The sequence below is a fragment of the Schistocerca serialis genome, chromosome 1, assembly GCF_023864345.2.
Source record: "Schistocerca serialis cubense isolate TAMUIC-IGC-003099 chromosome 1, iqSchSeri2.2, whole genome shotgun sequence".
Lineage (NCBI taxonomy): Eukaryota > Metazoa > Arthropoda > Insecta > Orthoptera > Acrididae > Schistocerca > Schistocerca serialis.
In genome coordinates this window covers 220333518-220356068 of record NC_064638.1, presented here as the reverse complement: position 1 = coordinate 220356068, position 22551 = coordinate 220333518, and the positions used below count along the sequence as shown (strand labels likewise).

Here is a 22551-nt window from a genome sequence, read left to right as displayed (position 1 = left end):
TTTTCTGCCTCATGTATTTCCGCCTCCATCCTACACGAGTCCAACACTTATCACACCATTCCCGCAGTTTTGTTTGCAGACGGGGAAGAAATCGCGATGGACTCGAAGGAATCCTCTCGCCATTCCCTATGGCTAGATTTAAAATAGTCGACATTTGAGAGAATACCGGCTGGGCCGTTCGCGCTACCCACACACCAATGAGAGACTGTCACCATCGGCTTTCTCGAGACTGCCGTTTCCATTGCGCAAATAGTTGTGCCTCCTCTTCTCACGTAAGCAAACATTAGTGCGGAAACTTCACCTCTTTCAAAGGACAAACGTTGCTTCAGCACTTATCAACAACAGATTGTTGACACGCTTCGAGACGTTATAGGTATCTATCTATACCTTGTGTGAATTTGAGAATTTTTACGCGATTTTCTAGGAGATAGAGGCAATATTTCATTTTTGTTACGAATTAAATGTACACAAAAGTAAAAAATGTACCTTTACCGACGCTTATATATAGCAAACGCAGTGCCATACACAACTTCGAAAGATCAGTTGCCAAGCGAAGTATTTAGTTTATTTAAAACAATCAGTGGGTTCAATAGTTTCTGCGATGTGACATGAAAGCTTGATACTGTGTTCTCGGCGGGAAAATGGCGCAAGTTTTAAAAAAAAATTAACAACTACGTCCGCAATTAGTAACAGATTTCTGACATGCTTTGGGACCCTATGGTGATCTATAATATATATGAATTTCAGAAAGTCTGCGAGATTTTTGTACGATACAGAGATTTTAAAACGATTTTATGACGCCTAGTGATGCAGAGCGCTACGGTGGCTGCCCACAGAAAGGCTTTAGGAGGGTTTGATAAAATTTATTGACTGTAAAATTGAAAGCACTCTGTCTTTCTTCTCCGGAGATTTTAATGTTTACAGGATAGTTCGAAGTACAAATCTGAGCACCACCTCCGCCTCTCGGGAAGTATTCAGGTGGTAAGCCCCGAACTTCGGCATTGGGCACACTATCAAATTAGAGGCTGCCAGCAGATGCGGTTAACTGACAGATCAGAGACACGGAGCGCTGCGCCTCCTCCAGTTATCTACGACAGGGGTCTCCAAACTACGGCCCGCGAGGGCCGGCAAACCTGCCCGCGTTAGCTGGCCGGACACCCCCGGTGTCCGGCCCGCCAAATATTTGAGGTGGTACCTACACTGCCAACAACTGAGTTTCGATACACCGCGACATTGTGGGAGCTCTATCTCTAAAAAGCGAGAGGTCATGGTTAAACTTGTGGCTATCCACAATAAACAGACAGACCATTCTCCGTGCGATAGTGAAAAAAAAGAACGGTTAACAGACTAGTTTGGCGAAAACATTTTAAGTAAAAAAAATTCTTTCCGTTTTATTCTACTCACGAGTCTGGTGCAAGTCTTTCAAATGGACGCCACTTCGGCGACTAGCCTTAGTAATCAGTCATTATGGAAGATACTTCTTAAACGAGGTTTCACTTTCTTTTGATTACGTTGCAAAATACATACAGAATGTGCAGTGATATACTTTTTTGTCGGTGAAATTCGGCAGAATAAAATATGCCAGAATTTCGGTCAGGTACGTCCACCAACCAAAATTACGTAATTAAATAAAAATCGTAGTTCGTTTCAGTGCTAGCTATTCCCACAACCTTAGATTTTAGCGATTTCATCTTTCCTTTAGCCTTACATTACGGTGATCATGGAGTGCTAGGGTGCTTTAATCCCACTAGGTAGATCTCGGCCCTTATGATTTCGTGGAGGAGTCAACGTGGCCCGCGGAATAAAAAGTTTGGAGACACCTGATCTACGATATCGTCGTACGAGACGGTGAGAAAACGGAGGAGGGGGTCGTTTCAGCAAAGACAGCGGGCGGACCTTATGCTGCGGTATATATTGCGTGCACCACAGAAAGCTTTTCCTCTGAGAGCACTGTTACGTTCGCAATCGGAAAAAAAACTGTATGTAGCAAGATGAATGATGTGTCGCAGTTTCCCGGAAGAGTGGAGGTCCTAAAACTTCCTTTTTTAATTTTAATGGCAGTAACCTACTTTTAACAGAAATTACTCAGAACCAATAACATTTTTAATTTTGTATTAGGTAGAAAAAGAAAAATACTGCACTGTTTCCAATTTGTTTTGGTGCCTATCACTAGAGTATATTTCCACGTCAAAATTACCAGTATTACTGTTCGTATCGTGGACAACAGGCTTCCCACAACATTATACACTGCTGGCCACGAAAATTGCTACAACACGAAGATGACGTGCTACAGTCGCGAAATTTAACCGACAGGAAGAAGATGCTGTGATATGAAAATGATTAGCTTTTCAGAGCATTCACACAAGGTTGGCGCCGGTGGTGACACCTACAACGTGTTGACATGAGGAAAGTTTCCAAGCGATTTCTCATACACAAACAGCAGTTGACCGGCGTTGCCTGGTGAAACGTTGTTGTGATGCCTCGTGTGAGGAGGAGAAATGCGTACCATGTTTCAGACTTTGATAAAGGTCGGATTGTAGCCTATCGCGATTGCGGTTTATCGTATAGCGACATTGCTGCTCACGTTGGTCGGGATGCAATGATTCTTAGCAGAATATGGAATCGGTGGGTTCAGGAGGGTAATACGGAACGCCGTGCTGGATCCCTACGGCCTCGTATCACTAGCAGCCGAGATGACAGGCATCTTAATCGCATGGCTGTAACGGATCGTGCAGCCACGTCTCGATCCCTGGGTCAACAGATGGGGACGTTTGCAGGACAACAACCATCTGCACGAACAGTTCGACGACGTTTGCAGCAGCATGGACTATCAGCTCGGAGACCATGGCTGCGGTTACCCTCGACGCTGCATCACAGACAAGAGCGCCTGCGATGGTGTACTCAACGACTAACCTGGGTGCACGAATGGCAAAACGTCACTTTTTCGTATGAATCCAGCTTCTGTTTACAGCATCATGATGATCGCATCCGTGTTTGGCGACATCGCGGTGAACACACACTGGAAGCGTGTATCCGTCATCGCCATAGTGGCGTATCACCCGGCGTGATGGTATGGGGTGCCATTGGTTACACGTCTCGGTCACCTCTTGTTCGCATTGACGGCACTTTGAACACTGGACGTTACATTTCAGATGTGTTACGACCAGTGGCTCTACCCTTCATTCGATCCCTGCGAAATCCTACATTTCAGCAGGATAATGCACGACCGCATGTTGCAGGTCCTGGATACAGAAAATGTTCGACTGCTGCCCTGGCCAGCACATTCTCCAGATCTCTTACCAATTGAAAACGTCTAGTCAATGGTGGCCGAGCAACTGGATCGTCGCAATACGCCAGTCACTACTCTTGATGAACTGTGGTATCGTGTTGAAGCTGCATGGGCAGCTGTACCTGTACACGCCATCCAAGCTCTGTTTGACTCAATGCCCAGGCGTATCAAGGCCGTTATTACTGCCAGAGGTGGTTATTCTGGGTACCGATTTCTCAGGACCTATAAACCCAAATTTCGTGAAAATGTAATCACATGTCAGTTCCAGTATAATATATTTGTCCAGTGAATACCGGTTTATCATCTGGATTTCTTCTTGGTGTAGCAATTTCAATGGCCAGTAGTGTAGTAGTTTTATATTCTTGCACAACAGAAGCGTGGGTATATTCTTCTAAATACCGAATGAAATGAAATGATCGCATGGCATTATTGGCCAGGTAGCCCCATCTAGGAGTACTAAATATCAAGCCACTTTTATACATTATTCACTATCATGAATTTGGGCATTCTATTCACACCATTTCTGAAGATATTTAAGGACTCTGAAGTACAAATAAACAAAACTACTTCTGAAGATAGTTGCACGAAAATTGTCAGGACAGCCTAATGGAAACAGAGAAGGCAATCAGCTACGCCCACCTATTTGAAGACACCGCGCTCCCGTGGTCGGACACTACGATCGAAACGCGATGGGCTGCATAAAACTATTCCATGGCAAATTCTACCCCCCCCCCCCCCCCCCCGTCACCAACTGCATGTGGACTCAGGATGTTTGAACAGCTGGCTATCGAGGGAAGATCTAAATGATTCACAGCGATGAGTAAGGATGAGATGCTCCCCACCGAAAAAGCAAACATTTATCCATATAAAGAAGAATTGGACGATTGTTGAAGACGATGTTCCGTCTCCGAAAAAGGAGACAAAAAAGATTACATCCTTCTGCCAGTTGGTTACTCGCTGACGTATTCTGTACGAACACCAACCATTTGATTAGCTTTCACTTAGGACGAATGGTGCACACAAAAACTAAACAAACTGACGTGATAATTGCTGTTAAACGAGTATGCTTTTGAGAATCGAACAAATCCGCAGCAACCGTTGTTCATTCAAATCAGCACAACGAAGTATGCCGCCAAGGCTGGAAAGGAAAGGAACTCTGCACTGGAAGTAATAATAAATGCAAAGTACTTGATAAGTAGACCGCTTGGTACAGCCATTTTTCTGTCCATGCACTACATGTGATTGGAGAAGAGAGCTATTGGTCTTGGCTGTTGTGTTCAATCAACGCTATAGCGTCACGGAAATGGTTAATTGTCTTAAATGGCAGGCAACGAAGGAAAAAAGCCACAGGGAAAACTGAATTGTTAGTCCCCTGAAGAGAAGTGGCTCACCTTGCCACACAGAAACAAATATGAAATGTGAAGGTGACGTAAATGGGAACACGTACTGAATTAGATACAGATCGAGGCTGGAGAAATACATATTGCAGGAACCACGTCTCTCTCGCCACTGAAGTGACTACGGTTGACACAGGAAACGTGTATGGTACGCCCGTTTGCTTGCTGTACAATACTTGTTCTGGTGTTGGTGTGAACAGAGTGTGGAAAATTCTAATTTGTTTTATAAACAAAAACCATATTTTCATGCTGAACTGTACTTTACTTCTCCCAGATGCGTTTCGCCTTTTTCACTTTGAGGCATCATGCCTTAAAATACGCTTTTTATTCACCAAACATATATTTCTGTTTTTGTACTTTCAACATTGCAGCACAGTCAGCAATCGTGATAGTCTAATATATAAGAAACTATCACGCTGTTTTAGTTTTATTTCTAGACCATGCCCTCCTAGACAAATTATAGATTCAGGTGCATTTTCTGAAGAAGGCTCAATTATTTGGGCTGAAACCTAGATAAAGGTTGGTTTAATTACCGCAATCAAGGCTAATCTTTTTTTTATACTACATATTTCTGTGCTCGCTGCGGAGGATGGCTATGCCTACAGTTCTTAATTCATAGAGAGAGAGAGAGAGAGAGAGAGAGAGAGAGAGAGAGAGAGAGAGAGGAGTCGAAATTTAGGCGTCACGTTTTCTTTGCGCACCATTCCATTTGGCAGAAAATATTCCACTTAGTGCTAGGTTCTTGACTATTCTCAGTTCACGTGCAAAACGTCGCATTTCATCCAGAAACTCCGATTTCATCTCCCCGGGAATCACTGTTTCACTTTCGTGTCGGCTGTGCCGATCTGTTACGATTCTGGCGATGTCTCTGAATTCATTCAATGTCACAGGAAAGTCTACTTGATAAAATGAAGTCGTATAACACGAATGGCTGAAAGACCCCGGCGGGCAGGTTCATCAATGTAACTGCAAAGGTTTTCCTTATCTTTCACAAAGTATGACAGCTGGGTGCGTATGGGTATCTGTTAAATGTAGGCGAAATGATATATACATATGCCGGTAGCGGCACGTTGCCTACTACTCTCGAAAAGCATCAAAGCGGCCGCCGAGCTTAACGACCACGTCCGACGGAAGTATCATCGTCAGCAATGTCAAATGCCTACACTTCATGGGACACTGTGGAGAGGTTTGGATTTAATCCACGGCATTGGCCCAAAACCTGGTGATAAGAAACTTCACGCCACAACCAAGTGACAGTGGAAATTTCATTCACCACCAGGACTCTAATCGGCCTACCTTCACGCCGAGCGCCACCCCACAGGCGTGTGTTAGCGACCTCGGCTACGGAGGCTGGTGGTCTGTTTGGCAAGGTCTTCCAACGTACTAGAATTATTATCAAGTAATTCACGCTAGCGTGTTCCCGTAACAGATGTTTTGCATTTTAAAAATTACCTTACATTATTACACATTCAGAGTGGAACGAAATCGGCATAGTGGTGCCAGCAAGCTTGACAGGTACAGGAAAAAGTCTATACAGAAAAACGCTAAAAGTTGTTTAAAAATATTGGTATTTGAACCGATGTAAATTCCTAAAATACGTCTTTATGACAGGGATGGCTAGTGTGTGAAACTACTAACTGAGGAAAGAGTGATTTTCTGTGACTTCGTTTACTTAAATGAAATTGGGCAACAAATTTTTACTTTCTGTTTGCGACTGTTCTTCCTGTGTCTGACTCTACCTTTTCTCCCAAATGAAGAACACGGTTTCAATTCCGGAGAGGGTATTCAACTTTTTTTCATATTTTTCTCAAAATTTGCCAACAAATAAAAGTTGTTTTCTCGAGGCCAAAGGAGTCAGGAAATACTAACGAAACAAAAAAAGGCTCAACATTTGCGTGTACTGGTTGCGTATCTCGTATCCATATGGGGTGCGTACAAGAAAGGAAAATATAATTTGGAAAAGTTTGAAGCGGCTTTTTCTTTTGAGTCATCAGTCTTCTGACTGGTTTGGTACGGCCCGCCACAAATTCCACTTCTGTGCCAACCTTTTCATCTCAGAGTAGCGCTTGCAACCTACGTACTCAGTTATTTGCTGAATATATCCCTCTATCTGTCTTACTTTCGAGTTTTTACCTTCTACTGCTCCCTCTAGTACCATGCAACTTATTCGTATCATCATGTCCCTTCTTGTCAGTGTTTTCCAGATGTTCCTTTCCTCGCCAATTCTGCACAGAACCACCTCATTCCTTACCGTATCAGTCCAGCTAACATTCAACATTCTTCCGTAGCACATCTCAAATGCTTCTATTGTATGTGGCTATAGTTTTAAAAGTAATCAGACTTTTATATATAATATTACAATACTGATCCTAAAACTTGTTTTAGAATGTAAACTGACAAAAGGGGTGGTTACACTTATAGCTTTTATAGACTTACGGTTACTTATTACTTGTAAAGCAACCAGAATGCAGTTTTTAAGAGTTGAAGGACATGAAAAGCAAGTAGTGGACGAAAATGGAGTGAGACAGGATTGTAGCCTACTGCCAACGTTATTCAATGTATACAAGGAGCACGCAGTAAAACAAACCGAAGAGAAATTTGCAGATGAGATTAAAGTTTAGGGAGAAGAAATAAAAACCTTTGGGTTTTCCGATTAAATTTTAACTCTGTCAGGGGCAGCAAAGAACTTTAAGGAGCAGCTGAATGGAAGGATAATGTGTTGAAAAGAGGTTGCAAGATAAACAACATAAGTAAAACAAGGGTCACGGAAAGTAGTCGAATTAAGTCTGGTGATGCTGAAGGAATTAGCTTAGGAAATGAGACACTAAATGTCGCAAATGAGTTTTGCTATTTGGGCAGCAAGAAACCGATAATGGCCGAAGTAGATACAATGTAAAGTGTAGACGCAATGGCAAGACATGCGTTTCCGAAGAGGAGAAATTTGTTAATATCAAGCATAAAAGTAATTGTTAGGAAATATGAAGTTCTAGGATTAAGTGCAAGAGGTACAAACACAATGCGGTGGTTCAATAAAAGAAAATGAATGGAATCCGTTCCCATATACGATGTAGGATGCTCGAAACACAAATCAACATGTTTCGTTTCCTGATGTCCCGCATTCACACCACTATGAAAGTACTTTATTACAGTAACTAAACCAATACCCTCCCAATTACAAACCTACCTACTTTCATTTACAATGCAATAGCTCCCCCTGTCTAAAGTCCAGAAAAAAACCGAAGAATCCAGCAGATAACTGTATGTAATCTCTGGACCACAGCAAGGGCCGCTCACTACCCGGACTACCTGTTATGCCACTTCCATTTGCGGACACGGCGCGGGAAGAACTTGCTTCGTACTGTCTATTGTGCTGTTGCTATTGGACAGTACTGCCGTAGTTCTCCTTACAGTACTGCTGTACAATTTCCAAATTAATGAACACTCAATCTATGCGAGACCGGGACTTTATCCCGCTATGATTCATGTTTGGAAAGCATAGGCGTAAACATCAGTGACTATGAAAAGCTCGATTCAAGCCCGAAAGCGTAGTTCGTCTAGTGGCTAAGGCGATTGCTCACGATATGCTGTAAATCTGGGTTCAAGGCGAGTCTGGCACAAATTTTCAATTATTACTACGCATTTATCACAATGCACTGAGCAAATTTCGTCATGATACTGCCTCTTCAAGATATCTCCATTTCAATGGATTGTATCTTTTCGCATTTCTTGTTTATAAGCAGTCTCATGTCGTCTGATTACCATGTAAGGAATACGCAAACTATATTCCAGTGCCTGATAAAATACATTTTCAAATGTTTCTCGCACACTATAATGACAAATCTGTATACCACTCTTAAAAATGTATTTTATGAATTCGACTGCAGAGAATACTTTTCAAAACACTTTTTTATTTCTGACGTTTTCTCCAGTAGACGACGTCTTTGACCATGCACAAATAACAGGAGATGATGTAAGCAAGAGGTTTCTCTACAGGGTTGAATGGCAGGGGATGAAGACTGTCTTTCATCGACATTCCATGTGAAAGCACTCGATCTACTGAGCGACTTTGTGAACCCGAGTCATGATTGGAGTTGATACAGTATCATCGATGGAACAACCAGCAAACTACAGCACGAAGTTATTAAATAAAAATGACTGACGACAGTTTTATCTGTGGTGCATTTGGTCTGCAATTTACCATAAACATGATAGTTTGCCACATGTCTTTCGGAAAGTATGATCCAAAACGCTTTCTAAACTGATACTGTAAGCTTCTTCAACGTACAAGGGGAAGGCTGACAAGTGGGCGGCAATATGACACGTTGATATACAAACCGTTCCTGATAACGCCACGAGGTGTGTGTGTGTGTGTGTGTTGCGAAGTCTCGCTGGAATGCCTTGTAAAGTTGCAATCGCAGATACAGAGAGATGTTATGGATAATGCCAGTGTGGAAATCTAACAACATTTGTCGATGCAAGAAAATGTTTGTAATACGCCGGCATGGTTTAACCAAAAAAGAGTGAGCTTCCAGCAACAGTACATTCGGCGTGTTTTCCGCGGCTAATCTTTCCGAATCTACAGTACGTTACACGAGAAAGAAGGGGAGGTGAATAAGCTAATGAGAGCTGTAAATCCCATGTTTAGAAACTTTGTGTACACTGCAAATGAGCATACAAAATAAATATAAAAACTGATTTAACAGACAGACCATACCAATAAACAGAGAAAAGATGCCGGCATATGGGCACGAAGTTTATGATATACGCTCCACCGAAGAACTGCATATTGCAAAGAAATTACACTAAAATCCTGTAAGACGTTCTGTAGAAAAGATGTAGTAGGTGAGCGGGTGCGGCGTCTGTGTATGATTTTCGAATGTTACAGCTTTCATTACTGTCACAGTTTAAGGAGAATAATCGCTCCACATGCCAAAGCAACACATCATCACACACAACAAAAACTATACACTCTGTATATAATCAAACAGAGTATTTTTGAGAAGCAAATAAACAGAAACACACATTGTGTGACTCATAGATGCTACATGCTATTACATTCCTCCAATTTTTTTACAAGTATAAAATTATTCCGACACTAAAACCGAAAATGACAAAGATGCCTGACTTTCGCTACTTTAAAAGGTACTTTCACCGCAAATTTTGCAGCGTGAACATACAAACTATCGATTTGTGATAACTTGTGATAGCACTGCAACATTTAAAACGATGTAAATATACATTACCTTCAGATAGTTCCAAATCCAGCTCTGCTAGTTTGTCCCTGACGTCTTCAGGAAGCTTTGATATGTCTATATTATACTCCGCCATGGTCAATCCATTCAACTACACTCATAAACAATACAAAACCCTCATTGCACACACCACCCTGTAACAACTTTTGCCATCTTGAAATCTCGCGAAGTATTAAACCAGATGTCACTACCTGACAACAACTGAAAATCGATACCTCGACGCGACTCGTATAACCATGCGACAGTCGACTTTTCAAATCAACGCGGTATATATCGAAAGTTAACAAATTTTGTGCAAAAGTAGTTAACTTAAAACTTTCGCTTCCTGCGAGATACGGGTTTGGATTGTTTTTTATGTTGCAATTCTGCAAATAGGAACGAAGTCAATCAACTACTGCTGCATATTCTTAAGAGTTCTTAATATTATTTCACAGCTGTCAGATGTGCGTGATTACCTGTGCCTCTGTGGCGTGGTGTGAAACGCGGGAAGTGGCGAAGTAACGTAAATAGAATAAGTGTGTACACATGAAAAGTTAGTTGTGTAATAACACATATTAGTGCCAGAAAAATGGGTTTGTTAGACGATCCAGGCTTCCAGTCTAAATATCAAAAATCAAAGCGGCAAGTGAGGCTCTGGGAAAGTGAGTTTGTGAAGAAAAATGGATGTAATCCTACGAAGGTTAGTCCAGCAGTTATGTCAGTTTTCAGTTCTGATTAATTTGTTATAAGTGAAAAGCGTTGCAGTTCTAGAAGGAAGCAGAACTATCAAGCAAGCCATTGTAGTTTTGATAATCCATTTTCATACAATATGTATAGGTTTTTGTACAAATGCCGAAGACTTTAATACTCGTGGGACATTTAAATGTGTTGGTTTGAGTGAAGATGCAATTGAGATACGAACATTGGGGGATTCTATAAATGCGAAAATTTAATTGTAACTCTAGTTCTCAAGTTAGTAGGTGTACCCTCTTTACATTATTTTATGTGAAAATATTTTGCTACATGTGCTGATTAGCCCAAAGCAATTTGATGTTCAAGATGAGTCCTCATCAGTTTTAAGTGGAGTGAATGCAATACAACAGCCTCTATCACGTTTGTATCTTAACAGTTTATACTTAATCCTATTGTAATGTTGGATTACAGTGTGGCTTTCTAATACATCGGTGGATGGTAAATGACAATGATGACCTTCCAATGAGGTTTAGAGCCATAATCTTGTGTAACATGAAGTTACTGCCGTACAGACACCAACGAATTGTTGTCTTATCAGTTGTAGAGAGAAATCCTGGTAGCTGCTTCTGATATAGAATTCTTCTCATTAATTTGCTTTCTTTACATTAGGTATCATAGCTTTGTCATATGAAATCTAAGTATTTAATTGCAGGAGATAGATATTCCTTTAACATATACAATAATATATTGTGATTTACAGCAAAATTTCACTGCTTCTTACAGCCTACTGGTTTGTATGAGTACTGATGATAATTTCTATTGAGAAAGATTGTATTGCATCCCTCGAGCCAAACCCAGTCACTTAATTATGTTCAAACTAACCTGTATTTACCAGTTCAATTTTTCATTAGCAATTCCACACACACACACACACACACACACAGGCATAATCTATGAAAGTGAAGCCTAAGTTAGTGATATATATTCCAACAAAGCATGTGTTATTTGGAATGAGTAGACACATTGGTACTTCGAATTATGATTTTTTGTTGAACTAGCATATAATGCTAATTGTTTCACTGCCTCAACATACCAGTGTATAAATAACGAAAAGGTCAACTACAATTCATTGGCACCTTCCATTAAAAATAATGAGGGGGGGAAGGCTCCATTACATGTTTCAATTTGAAAAGTCTATTGTTCTTTGTTAGGCTTTGGAAGATGATGTGCTGTGCTGTAAAGCCTACATCACTGTTTATCTTTGATATGAAAGAAGAAGTGATCACCATGTGGTGTAGTCAGATAATATAGATGCAAAAAAAATTGTGTTATTTTCTCTCTCTGTTTGCATGCTTACGTTCTGATGTCACATGCCACACTGCCGGTACGTCATGGGATGGCACCGACATCTGGTATTGTTACATTAATTTGATCTGTGCAGTCAAAATTGACATGGGGGAGGAGGGGGGGGGGTGTGACTTTGTGTACATCTGAGGAAGGACTTCGTCCGATATCTTAATCTATTACTAAATGTGCCTTTCTGGTGATCATAATCCAGTTTTACATTGAAATGAAGTGTATTGTTGTAATCGGGTCATTCCATGTCAAGTCACCCAGGCCTTGACACCAACCATATCAGATTTTGATGAAACTTGGTACAATTACTTCTTTTATCATCCTGAAAGCACTTGTAAAATTTTTTTGCTCTATATCTTATAGTTATTTTTTTTATATAAATTTTTAAAGTTTTTAGATTTGGCGTTGTTTCAGCAGTCGGAAATCGTAGCTTAAACGTGTCCTCACAACTAAAAAAATTTGTATATCAAAAACTACCCAAAATATCAGTATGAAATTTTGGAATAAGTATGTGTATTATATCTAAATGTTAAAAAAAATTGCCGTAAATATATATTAAAATCTTCCAAATGAAAAAAAATTACAAGTTTTTGTATTTATTTATTTTAATTTTTTTTATAGCTATTTTAGTTTTACAAAAACTGCAATATCTAGAGTCTCAGACCTGATAGAAAGCTCAAATTTGTTTTAAAATACTCTTAATTGTATAGGCTATTAGATAAAAGAACAATTATGTTGGCTTTTTAACCTGTTTAATAGTTATCTAATTTTTAAAATAATATTAATTATATTTTAAAAATAAAAAGTACCAAGTGACTTAGACACCGAAAATAAGTTTTTGTCTTCATGGAGTAACAATGTACGCTTGGATTTTGTTTTGTTACTCCTGTGTTTTGAAGTAAAAAATTATTACAGTGTTAAATAGTGCTTGGATAGTATTTTATTAAGTTTATTCGAACTTTCAGTAAGTACTGTTACTTAGTTTACAGAGATTCTTTTCTGATATCCTATAAAAGTAACCAGAATAGTAGTCAGACCAAAAGTGAAATCAGTATGTCAGATATTCAAACCTGTAGCGTAGGGTTATTTAAAAAATCTGACTGTTTTCAAACAACCTACACACCTTCAAATAAGTTACAACCGGTATCTGAATTGAGTGAGGAAGAAAAAGATTTGATCCACTTACGATCTGGAATTAATCTGTGTGAATTTAAGAATATATGTTCACACCACAGCTACTACTTTTTAACTGTTTTTGAAAAGTATCAAACAACATGTGTAGACCCACTAAAAAAACACAAAAAAATCCCATCAAAAAATCGTTGAGAAGTGTAGGCTTGGATCTTTCTAAACAATTATTGACAAAAAATATTAGCATAAAGCCTGGACAAAAGCTTTGCTCAACATGCCGTAACTTTTGTGAGGAAAAATTAAGAGTTGAAGTCAATGAAAGTGAAACAGATGATGAAGTCATGGTTGAATTGGAATCGTTGGAATCCAGAAATGAATCCCTTGTACAAACAATCATTGCTCTTGATAATTTAGGTTTAACACCGATAAAGCTTCATGGCTTGTCAGAACAAAGTAAAGGGTCTTATTTTAAAAGGAAGGTTAGCAGTATTGAAAAGACTGCAAGAAAGGCGGTTTCAAAAGCATTAAAATATGATGCACCAAGTTCTGATGATGACGAAGAAGATACAAGTGTGGTTGAGAAAGCAAAGGATTTTGATGTAATGATTTCTCTTATGAAAGAGAAGATTTCATCTGTTGGGAGGTCTAGAAAAATCCAGATTCTGACCTTGGCTCCAGATTCTTGAAGTCGAAATAAAGTGATGAAAGAATTTAATGTAAGTGAGTACATGGTGCAACAAGCTAGAAAGCTAAAATCTGAAAAGGATATTTTGGAAACTCCTGGTCCAAAAAAAGGTAAAACTCTTTCTGAAAATACAGTAAGACTTGTAACAGAATTTTATGAAAAGGATGATTAGATTAGATTAATGCTAGTTCCATGGATCATGAATACGATATTTCGTAATGATGTGGAATGAGTCGAATTTTCCAATACATGACATAATTAGGTTAATTTAACAACATACTTAAGTTAATATAACAACTTTATTTTTTGTGTTTTTTATTTTTATTTTTTTTTATTTTTATTTTTTTATATTTTTTTTCTTAATTTATATCTAAAAATTCTTCTCTGGAGTAGAAGGAGTTGTCATTCAGAAATTCTTTTAATTTCTTCTTAAATACTTGTTGGTTATCTGTCAGACTTTTGATACTATTTGGTAAGTGACCAAAGACTTTAGTGCCAGTATAATTCACCTCTTTCTGTGCCAAAGTTAGATTTAATCTTGAATAGTGAAGATCGTCCTTTCTCCTAGTATTGTAGTTATGCACACTGCTATTACTTTTGAATTGGGTTTGGTTGTTAATAACAAATTTTATAAGAGAGTATATATACTGAGAAGCTATTGTGAATATCCCTAGATCCTTAAATAAATGTCTGCAGGATGATCTTGGGTGGACTCCAGCTATTATTCTGATTACACGCTTCTGTGCAATAAATACTTTATTCCTCAGTGATGAATTACCCCAAAATATGATGCCATATGAAAGCAATGAGTGAAAATAGGCGTAGTAAGCTAATTTACTAAGATGTTTATCACCAAAATTTGCAATGACCCTTATTGCGTAAGTAGCTGAACTCAAACGTTTCAGCAGATCATCAATGTGTTTCTTCCAATTTAATCTCTCATCAATGGACATACCTAAAAATTTGGAATATTCTACCTTAGCTATATGCTTCTGATTAAGGTCTATATTTATTAATGGCGTCATATCATTTACTGTACGGAACTGTATGTACTGTGTCTTATCAAAATTCAGTGAGAGTCTGTTTACAAGGAACCACTTAGTAATTTTCTGAAAGACAGTATTGACAATTTCATCAGTTAATTCTTGTTTCTCAGGTGTGATTACTATACTTGTATCATCAGGAAAGAGAACTAACTTTGCCTCTTCATGAATATAGAATGGCAAGTCATTAATATATAATAAGAACAACATAGGACCCAAGACTGACCCTTTTGGAACCCCATTCTTGATAGTTCCCCAGTTTGAGGAATGTGCTGATCTTTGCATGTTACGAGAACTACTTATTTCAACTTTCTGCACTCTTCCAGTTAGGTATGAATTAAACCATTTGTGCACTGTCCCACTCATGCCACAATACTTGAGCTTGTCTAGCAGAATTTCATGATTTACACAATCAAAAGCCTTTGAGAGATCACAAAAAATCCCAATGGGAGGTGTTCGGTTATTCAGATCATTCAAAATTTGACTGGTGAAAGCATATACGGCATTTTCTGTTGAAAAACCTTTCTGGAAACCAAACTGACATTTTGTTAGTACTTCATTTTTACAGATATGTGAAGCTACTCTTGAATACATTACTTTCTCAAAATTTTTGGATAAAGCTGTTAGAAGGGAGATTGGACGGTAATTGTTGACATCAGATCTATCCCCCTTTTTATGCAAAGGTATAACAATAGCATATTTCAGTCTATCAGGGAAAATGCCCTGTTCCAGAGAGCTATTACACAGGTGGCTGAGAATCTTACTTATCTGTTGAGAACAAGCTTTTAGTATTTTGCTGGAAATGCCATCAATTCCATGTGAGTTTTTGCTTTTAAGCAAGTTTATTATTTTCCTAATTTCAGAGGGAGAAGTGGGTGAGATTTCAATTGTATCAAATTGCATAGGTATGGCCTCTTCCATTAACAGCCTAGCATCTTCTAATGAACACCTGGATCCTACTATATCCACAACATTTAGAAAATGATTATTAAAAATATTTTCAACTTCTGACTTTTTGTTCGTAAAGTTTTCATTCAATTTGATGGTAATACTGTCTTCCTGTGCTCTTGGTTGACCTGTTCCTCTTTTAATAATATTCCAAATTGTTTTAATTTTATTATCAGAGTTGCTGATTTCAGACATGATACACATACTCCTGGATTTTTTAATAACGTTTCTTAATATAACACAGTAGTTTTTATAATTTTTGATAATTTCTGGGTCACTACTCTTTCTTGCTGTCAGATACATTTCCCTTTTCCGGTTACAAGATATTTTTATACCCTTAGTAAGCCATGGTTTGTTACAAGGTTTCTTACGAGTATATTTAACTATTTTCTTGGGGAAGCAGTTTTCAAATGCATTTACAAAAATGTCATGAAATAAATTATATTTTAAATTGGCATCAGGTTCACGGTACACCTCATCCCAGTCTAACTGCTGTAGGCTTTCCCTGAAATTTGCAATTGTTAAATCGTTGACTGAACGTACTACTTTGGAGGACTGTTTAGTATTGCTAAATGGAGCTATGTCATATATTGTAACTAGCTGTGCACCGTGATCAGAAAGACCATTCTCAACAGGCTGAGCATTTATCTGGTTAAACTTATCTTGGTCTATAAAGAAGTTATCTATCAGTGAGCTGCTATCCTTTACCACCCGAGTAGGAAAATCAATAACGGGTGTCAAATTGAAAGAACTGAGTAATACTTCAAGGTCATTTTTCTTATTACCCTCTTTCAGAGAATCTACATTGAAGTCTCCACAAATAATAATTTGCTTCCCCCTGTCTGACAGATAGCACAACAAGGAGTCCAAATTTTTCAGAAATAGGTGAAAATTTCCTGATGGGGACCTATATACAGTTACAATTATAAATGTGCCTTTATTTAATTTAAGCTCACAGGCACATGCTTCTATTTGTTTCTCTACACAAAACTTTTTTGTTTCTATACTTTTTGCACAATGATAACTTTTGACATATATGGCAACTCCTCTTTTCTCCATATTTTCTCTCATTACATGTGCAGAGAGCTTATAACCACTTACATTTACCTTATCCATATAAGTAACAATGTGATGCTCAGACAGGCATAGTATATCTATTTCATTCTCAGCTTCTAAATCTTCTAAACAAACCAGAAGCTCATCTACTTTATTCTTTAAACTCCCAATATTTTGATGAAATATACTTACATTATTTTTAATTATACTTTTATGAGAACCTTTCCTTATTCTAACATTTGCAGTACTCTCCTGTCTGAGTTTCTCATTGTGCTTAGGCCTAGTTCCTATACTAGTGGTCACATGGTGTTCAGAGAGGCAGATTATGTCAACTGGATTTGGTGACTTTAATTCATCAATGAAATTACCTAGTGCTACCTGGAACAAAAGACAAAGTAAGTGTTCAAAAAAATGTGTACATGCAAAAAAGACTCATTTTGTGTAACTTGAGAGAACTCTATTATTCTTTCAAATGGGAGAATCCCGAGGTAGAAGTAGGATTTTCAAAATTTTGTTTCTTGAGACCTAAATGGTGTGTCCTTGCTGGTGCTGCAGGCACACACACTGTATGTGTATGCAGTATCCACCAGAATGTTAAACTATTACTGGATGCTGTGAAAATGGAAGAATCTTATAAAGACCTAATTAAGATGCTTGTGTGCAACACGGAAAACCAAAACTGCATGCTACATCATTGCGACAGCTGTCCTGCAAATACTGCACTAACTGAGTACTTCAGTGAAAAACTAAGTGAAGATTATGATTTAGAAGAAGAAATTGTAATCAGTCAGTGGGTTAACACAGACAGGGCAGAAATGATCAAACAGTCTATCAGTGTTGAAGACTACATTTCTTTATTGGTTAGGTCATTGGAAAAGCTCACCCCGCACTCGTTTATAGCAATATCCCAATCAGCAGCCTTTAAAAGATTGAAAGAAGACCCACCACCCAAAACAGCAATTATTGTGATGGATTTCAGTGAAAATTATTCCTTTGTTATACAAAATGAGATCCAAAGTTACCACTGGAATAGAGGTGGTTGTACTCTACACCCAGTTGGAGTTTTTCTAAGAAATGAGGAAAACAATGTTTTTGTTTCCAACCACTGTTTTATTAGTGATGACCAAGAACATGACACTGGTTTTGTTAACTTTGTACAAAAAGAAATTACAAAGTGGCTGTCATTACATCATACTGACATTGACTCAGTTCACTACTTTACAGATAGTTGTGCTGGGCACTACAAAAATAGAAACAGTTTTAAAAATTTGACTGAACACTTGAGAAACTTTAATTTGAAGGCCCAACACACTTTTTTTTGCAACAAGTCATGGGAAGTCAATTTGTGATGGCCTAGGAGGAACTATTAAAAGAATTTTAAGGAAAGCCAGTCTACAGCTTTCAGACGAAGAACAAATAATGACAGCAATCGATGTGTACAAGATTTGTGAAAAAAATATTGAAAACATTCATTTTCACTTTATTGACAAAAAAGATTATGATTTACTACGGTTAAAACTAGAAAAACTTTTTTCAGCAACCCGAACCATTCCTGGAACAAGAAGTTTTCATAACTTCAAACCACTTCCAACAAACAACCTTGAAATTAGGACTACAGATAGTGTAAAACCCTCCTTAGTCTTTTCTTTCCATTCTTCTTCTGATTGAGTTTGTGTTGAACCATCAATAAATAGCTACGTGGCTGCAAATTATGATGGTAACTGGTACTTTGGACTGGTAAAAACAATATTGAATGATACAGAAGATGCAGAAATTCTATTTCTACATCCTTCAGGACCAGCTGCATCTTTTTGTTGACCTGAAAGAGAAGATTCTTGCATAGTGCCTTTGGAGCACACAGTCTATGTAGTAGACGCACCTCAATCAAGCGGCACTGGAAGAATGTATTACTTCAAAAAGACTGTATCAAAAGAACTAAAAGCTCTTGGATGAAGTGGAAAAACAGTTTGAATCAGCATTAATGTTTATTAAAAAGACAAAATTACTCAAAAAATTCAATGTTTCAAGCAATCAGTTGGGTTATACATAAGTGTCGTAAGTACACTATCTTTGTACATAATTCTAATGTAATCTACTATAATTAATAAACATGTTAAAAAGCCATCATTATTTTTGTTTTATCAAGTAGCCTATATGTTTAAGAGTAAATTAAAACAAATTTGAGCATTCTATCAGGTCTGAGACTCTAGATATTGCAATTCTTATAAAACAAAACATCCGTTAAAAAAAAGAAAAAATACATATATATTTTTTCATAGAAAATATTAATATATTTTAATAGTATCATTTTTATCTTCAAATATGTATAATAAATAAAGTTGCTGCAAAAATTCATGATGTTACCTAAAAGAGTTTTTAAGATAAGCAATTTTAAAGTTTTGAATACAAATTAAATTTACCATTTCCGAAGGTTCGGAAAATGCAAAACATAATTTAAAAATCTATAAAAAAAAATTATAAGAGATACAGTTGCCGGTGTTGTCAGGATGGTATTAGAACCATTTGAGCCAAATTTCATGAAAATCTAAGGAGGTGGGTGTAAAATTTATTTTTTATTGTGTGATTAGATATGGAATGACCCAATCATACTTTTAATAAATAAGATTTTGCAGAATTTCACAAAGTTGGGTGATGTGATAGAAATGTGTGGAAAGTAGTTTTGACAGTTACTGTGATGCTGTGAAATGTTTATAATAACCTGTCCACCTAGATTTAACTTTATATTTTTTTTAATTACATTTATATCGGCTTACATTTAAGGCATTTCCGAATTTTAACGCTTCTACAGATTTACTGCAGGTTGTTAACTTGAATTGCTGTCTGCTTTTACTTAACATCATAAATAGGGAAAAATCAAAGTTTGTTTTAAGAGCTATCCTTTATGTAGTCTATTAACACTAAATACATCTACATCTGCATCCATACTCCGCAAGTCAGTGTGAAGTGTGTGGCAGATGGTATGTCCCATTGTAGCAGTTATTAGGGCTTTTTGCCGTTAACCTACGGAACGCGGGAAGAATGAGTTTAAATGCCTCTGTGCATGCTATAATTAATCTAATCAGGTACTCACAATCCCTGTGGCAGTATTATGTAGGGGTTTTAGTATATTCATACAGTTGACACTCTCCAACAGGTCAAGAAACGTGTGACCGTTTGTTCTGCCCTTGTCTGTATACGTTCAATTTTCCCTGTTATTCCCATTTCTTAGAAATCCCACACACTTGGGTAATGTTATAGGGCAAGCAGTCTCCTGTGCAGACTAATTGCAATTCCCTAGTATTCTATCAATAAACTGAAGTCTGCTACCTGGTGTATCTATGATTGAGGCTATGTGATTCTTCCATTTCATGTCCCTACATAGCGCTACACCCAGGAATTTGCATGAGTTGGCCGATTCCATGTGACTTGCTTGTATTGCAGTGACAGAATTATGCTTCTTTATTTATTTATTTTTTAAGTGCACAATTCTACTTGATTCTGAACATTTGAAGCACATTTCCAAATCTGTGCCACTTTGAAATGTTATCAGAATCCGACTGAATATTTGTGCTGATTCTTTCGGACTGTACTTCATTGTAGATAATGGCATCATCTGTCTGAGACTATTGTTAATGTTGCAAGGGACCCAACACACTTCCCTGACACACACACACACACACACACACACACACACACACACACACCTGTTGATTATTGTCCATCGAAGACAAATTGCTGTGTTATCCATAGCAAAAAATCCCCAGTCCTTCCACAGATTTTGCTTGATACCCATAGGATCATATTTTTGATGTTAAGCATAGGGGTGCTACTGAGTCAAAAGCTTTTTTGCAATCGAGAAATACTGCATCTACCAGACTGTCTTGAACCAAGCCTTTCAGCATGTCGTGAGAAAAGTGCAATTTGAGTTTCACATAGTCAATGTTTTCAGAATCAATGCTGTTTGGCATGGAGAGGATTATTCCATTACAGAAATCTTGTTGTGTTTGAGCAAAGAAAATTTGCTAAGAGTCCACAATAAATCTCTGTCAAAGACATGGAGTTGTAGTTTTGTGGATCACATCTGCTATCATCGTGTGTTCTCTGAGACAGATAATTTAAATACAGTGTTCTGCATGGAGAAATGGATATATTCTGCCACGTGGCGTTGCCAAGCGCTTTGAAGTGCCATGTCACAGATAGCACTGCCCCTCCTGCTGGAGGTTCAAGTCCTCCCTCGGGCATGAGTGTGTGTGGTGTTCTTAGCATAAGTTATTTTAAGTACTGTGTAAGTCAAAGGACCTATGCCCTCAGCAGTTTGGTCTCTTAGGAATTCACATACATTTGAACATTTTTTGGATTTACCTTTATTTTCTGGGTATAAATATGTGTCCTGTAGCCTTCAGTCTCAGAACATTTACTTCATTGTAATTTTATTTGGCTTCTTTGGCAAGTGTTCTTTCTGCCTAGTGCGCCACTGTTTTTTCTGCATAGTGCGCCTTTGACTGCTTGTCCCAAATTTTCACTGAGAGAAAAACACGTATGTCACATTTGTAGTTCTGAACTTCATTTTCAAATACTTCTAGGTCACAGTCACAATCACAAAAATTAAATTGTACAATTACTGTCACTATCATCCTTTGTACATTTTATATTTAAAAAACCTAAGCCTTTGATTCTGCTCTTTTCTGCAATTCCTCTTCTGTTTGTTTTTCAGTGTTGAAGATATCTGTCAAAATTTGGGCGTTTCCTGGTTTTCTTCCTCTGTCTCTAAACTTTCTCCTAGGTTTAATAACTTTGAGAAAAACAACTGAAGGCATTGAAGATGTCAGACCTTCACTAGGCGAAGTATGACATACGGGACTAGTACCAGCTGAAATTCAGTGTGAGGCAGAAGGGTGTACGGTCTATTCAGTTAAACTTACACCTTCTGCTGACTGATAAGGTGAGCCAGAAGGCATGAGAATCTGTGTAGAGGAAGTAGGCCTACAGGTGTCATTTTTGTCAGGGGCTTCTACCACAACTGTACAGTCAATTACATAAGTAAATAATGACGACTTAAAAAAATAAATTCAAGTATTTTAAATACAATTTAATATGTTTTGTGTTGTCATTGATTGGACACAAGTTTTTCTATTGGTTCCAAATGTCTTGAACTTGTTTAGGGTGGCTAGGATTGCTCACTACGAGGGTAATCCCAAAAGTAAGATGTCCTATTTTTTATAAGTACATAGACCTATTTATTTCTACAATGGTTTACATCAGTTTACAGCTTGAACATTTAGCTGTTTTTCAACATAATCACCATTTCTGTCAATGCATTTTAGTAGACGCTGTGGCAGTTTTTGTATGCCCATGTCATACCAGCTTGCTGCCGTGCTGTTCAGAAAGTTATGAACCTCTTTTTTCATCTCGTTTGGAGCTGAATCGATGGGACCACAATTAATGCTTACAGGTACTGTGAGACTCAGAAAAAACTCAAACGGGCAATTCAGAACTGGAGAAGAGGAATGTTGAGCAAGGATGTACACATTCTCCATGACAACGCTCGCCCACACATCGTTTGGCAAACTGTTGCTCTCCTGCAACAGTTTCAGTGGAACATAATCACCCACCCACCCTATAGTCCTGACTTGGCACCCAGTGACTATCACCTGTTCCCTAGGTTAAGAAAAAACTAACACAGCGTCTACAAAAATGCATCGACAGAAATGGTGATTATGTC

General features: G+C 38.0%; 1 protein-coding gene across 2 annotated transcripts in view; it reads left to right on the top strand.

Moving 5' to 3' along the window:
• The first annotated feature begins 10229 nt into the window (after positions 1-10229).
• The window catches only part of LOC126466191 (ATP-dependent DNA helicase Q4), a 153453-nt gene continuing 141131 nt past the window's right edge, over positions 10230-22551 (top strand). The window contains exons 1-2 of one of the 2 annotated variants that reach the window (XM_050096365.1): positions 10262-10276; positions 10373-10617. In XM_050096365.1, coding sequence (XP_049952322.1) covers positions 10507-10617 — 111 coding nt within the window. In that variant the 5' untranslated portion in view covers positions 10262-10276; positions 10373-10506. Of the gene's footprint in view, positions 10618-22551 lie in introns of both variants that reach the window. The other variant, XM_050096364.1, reaches the window with a different exon arrangement.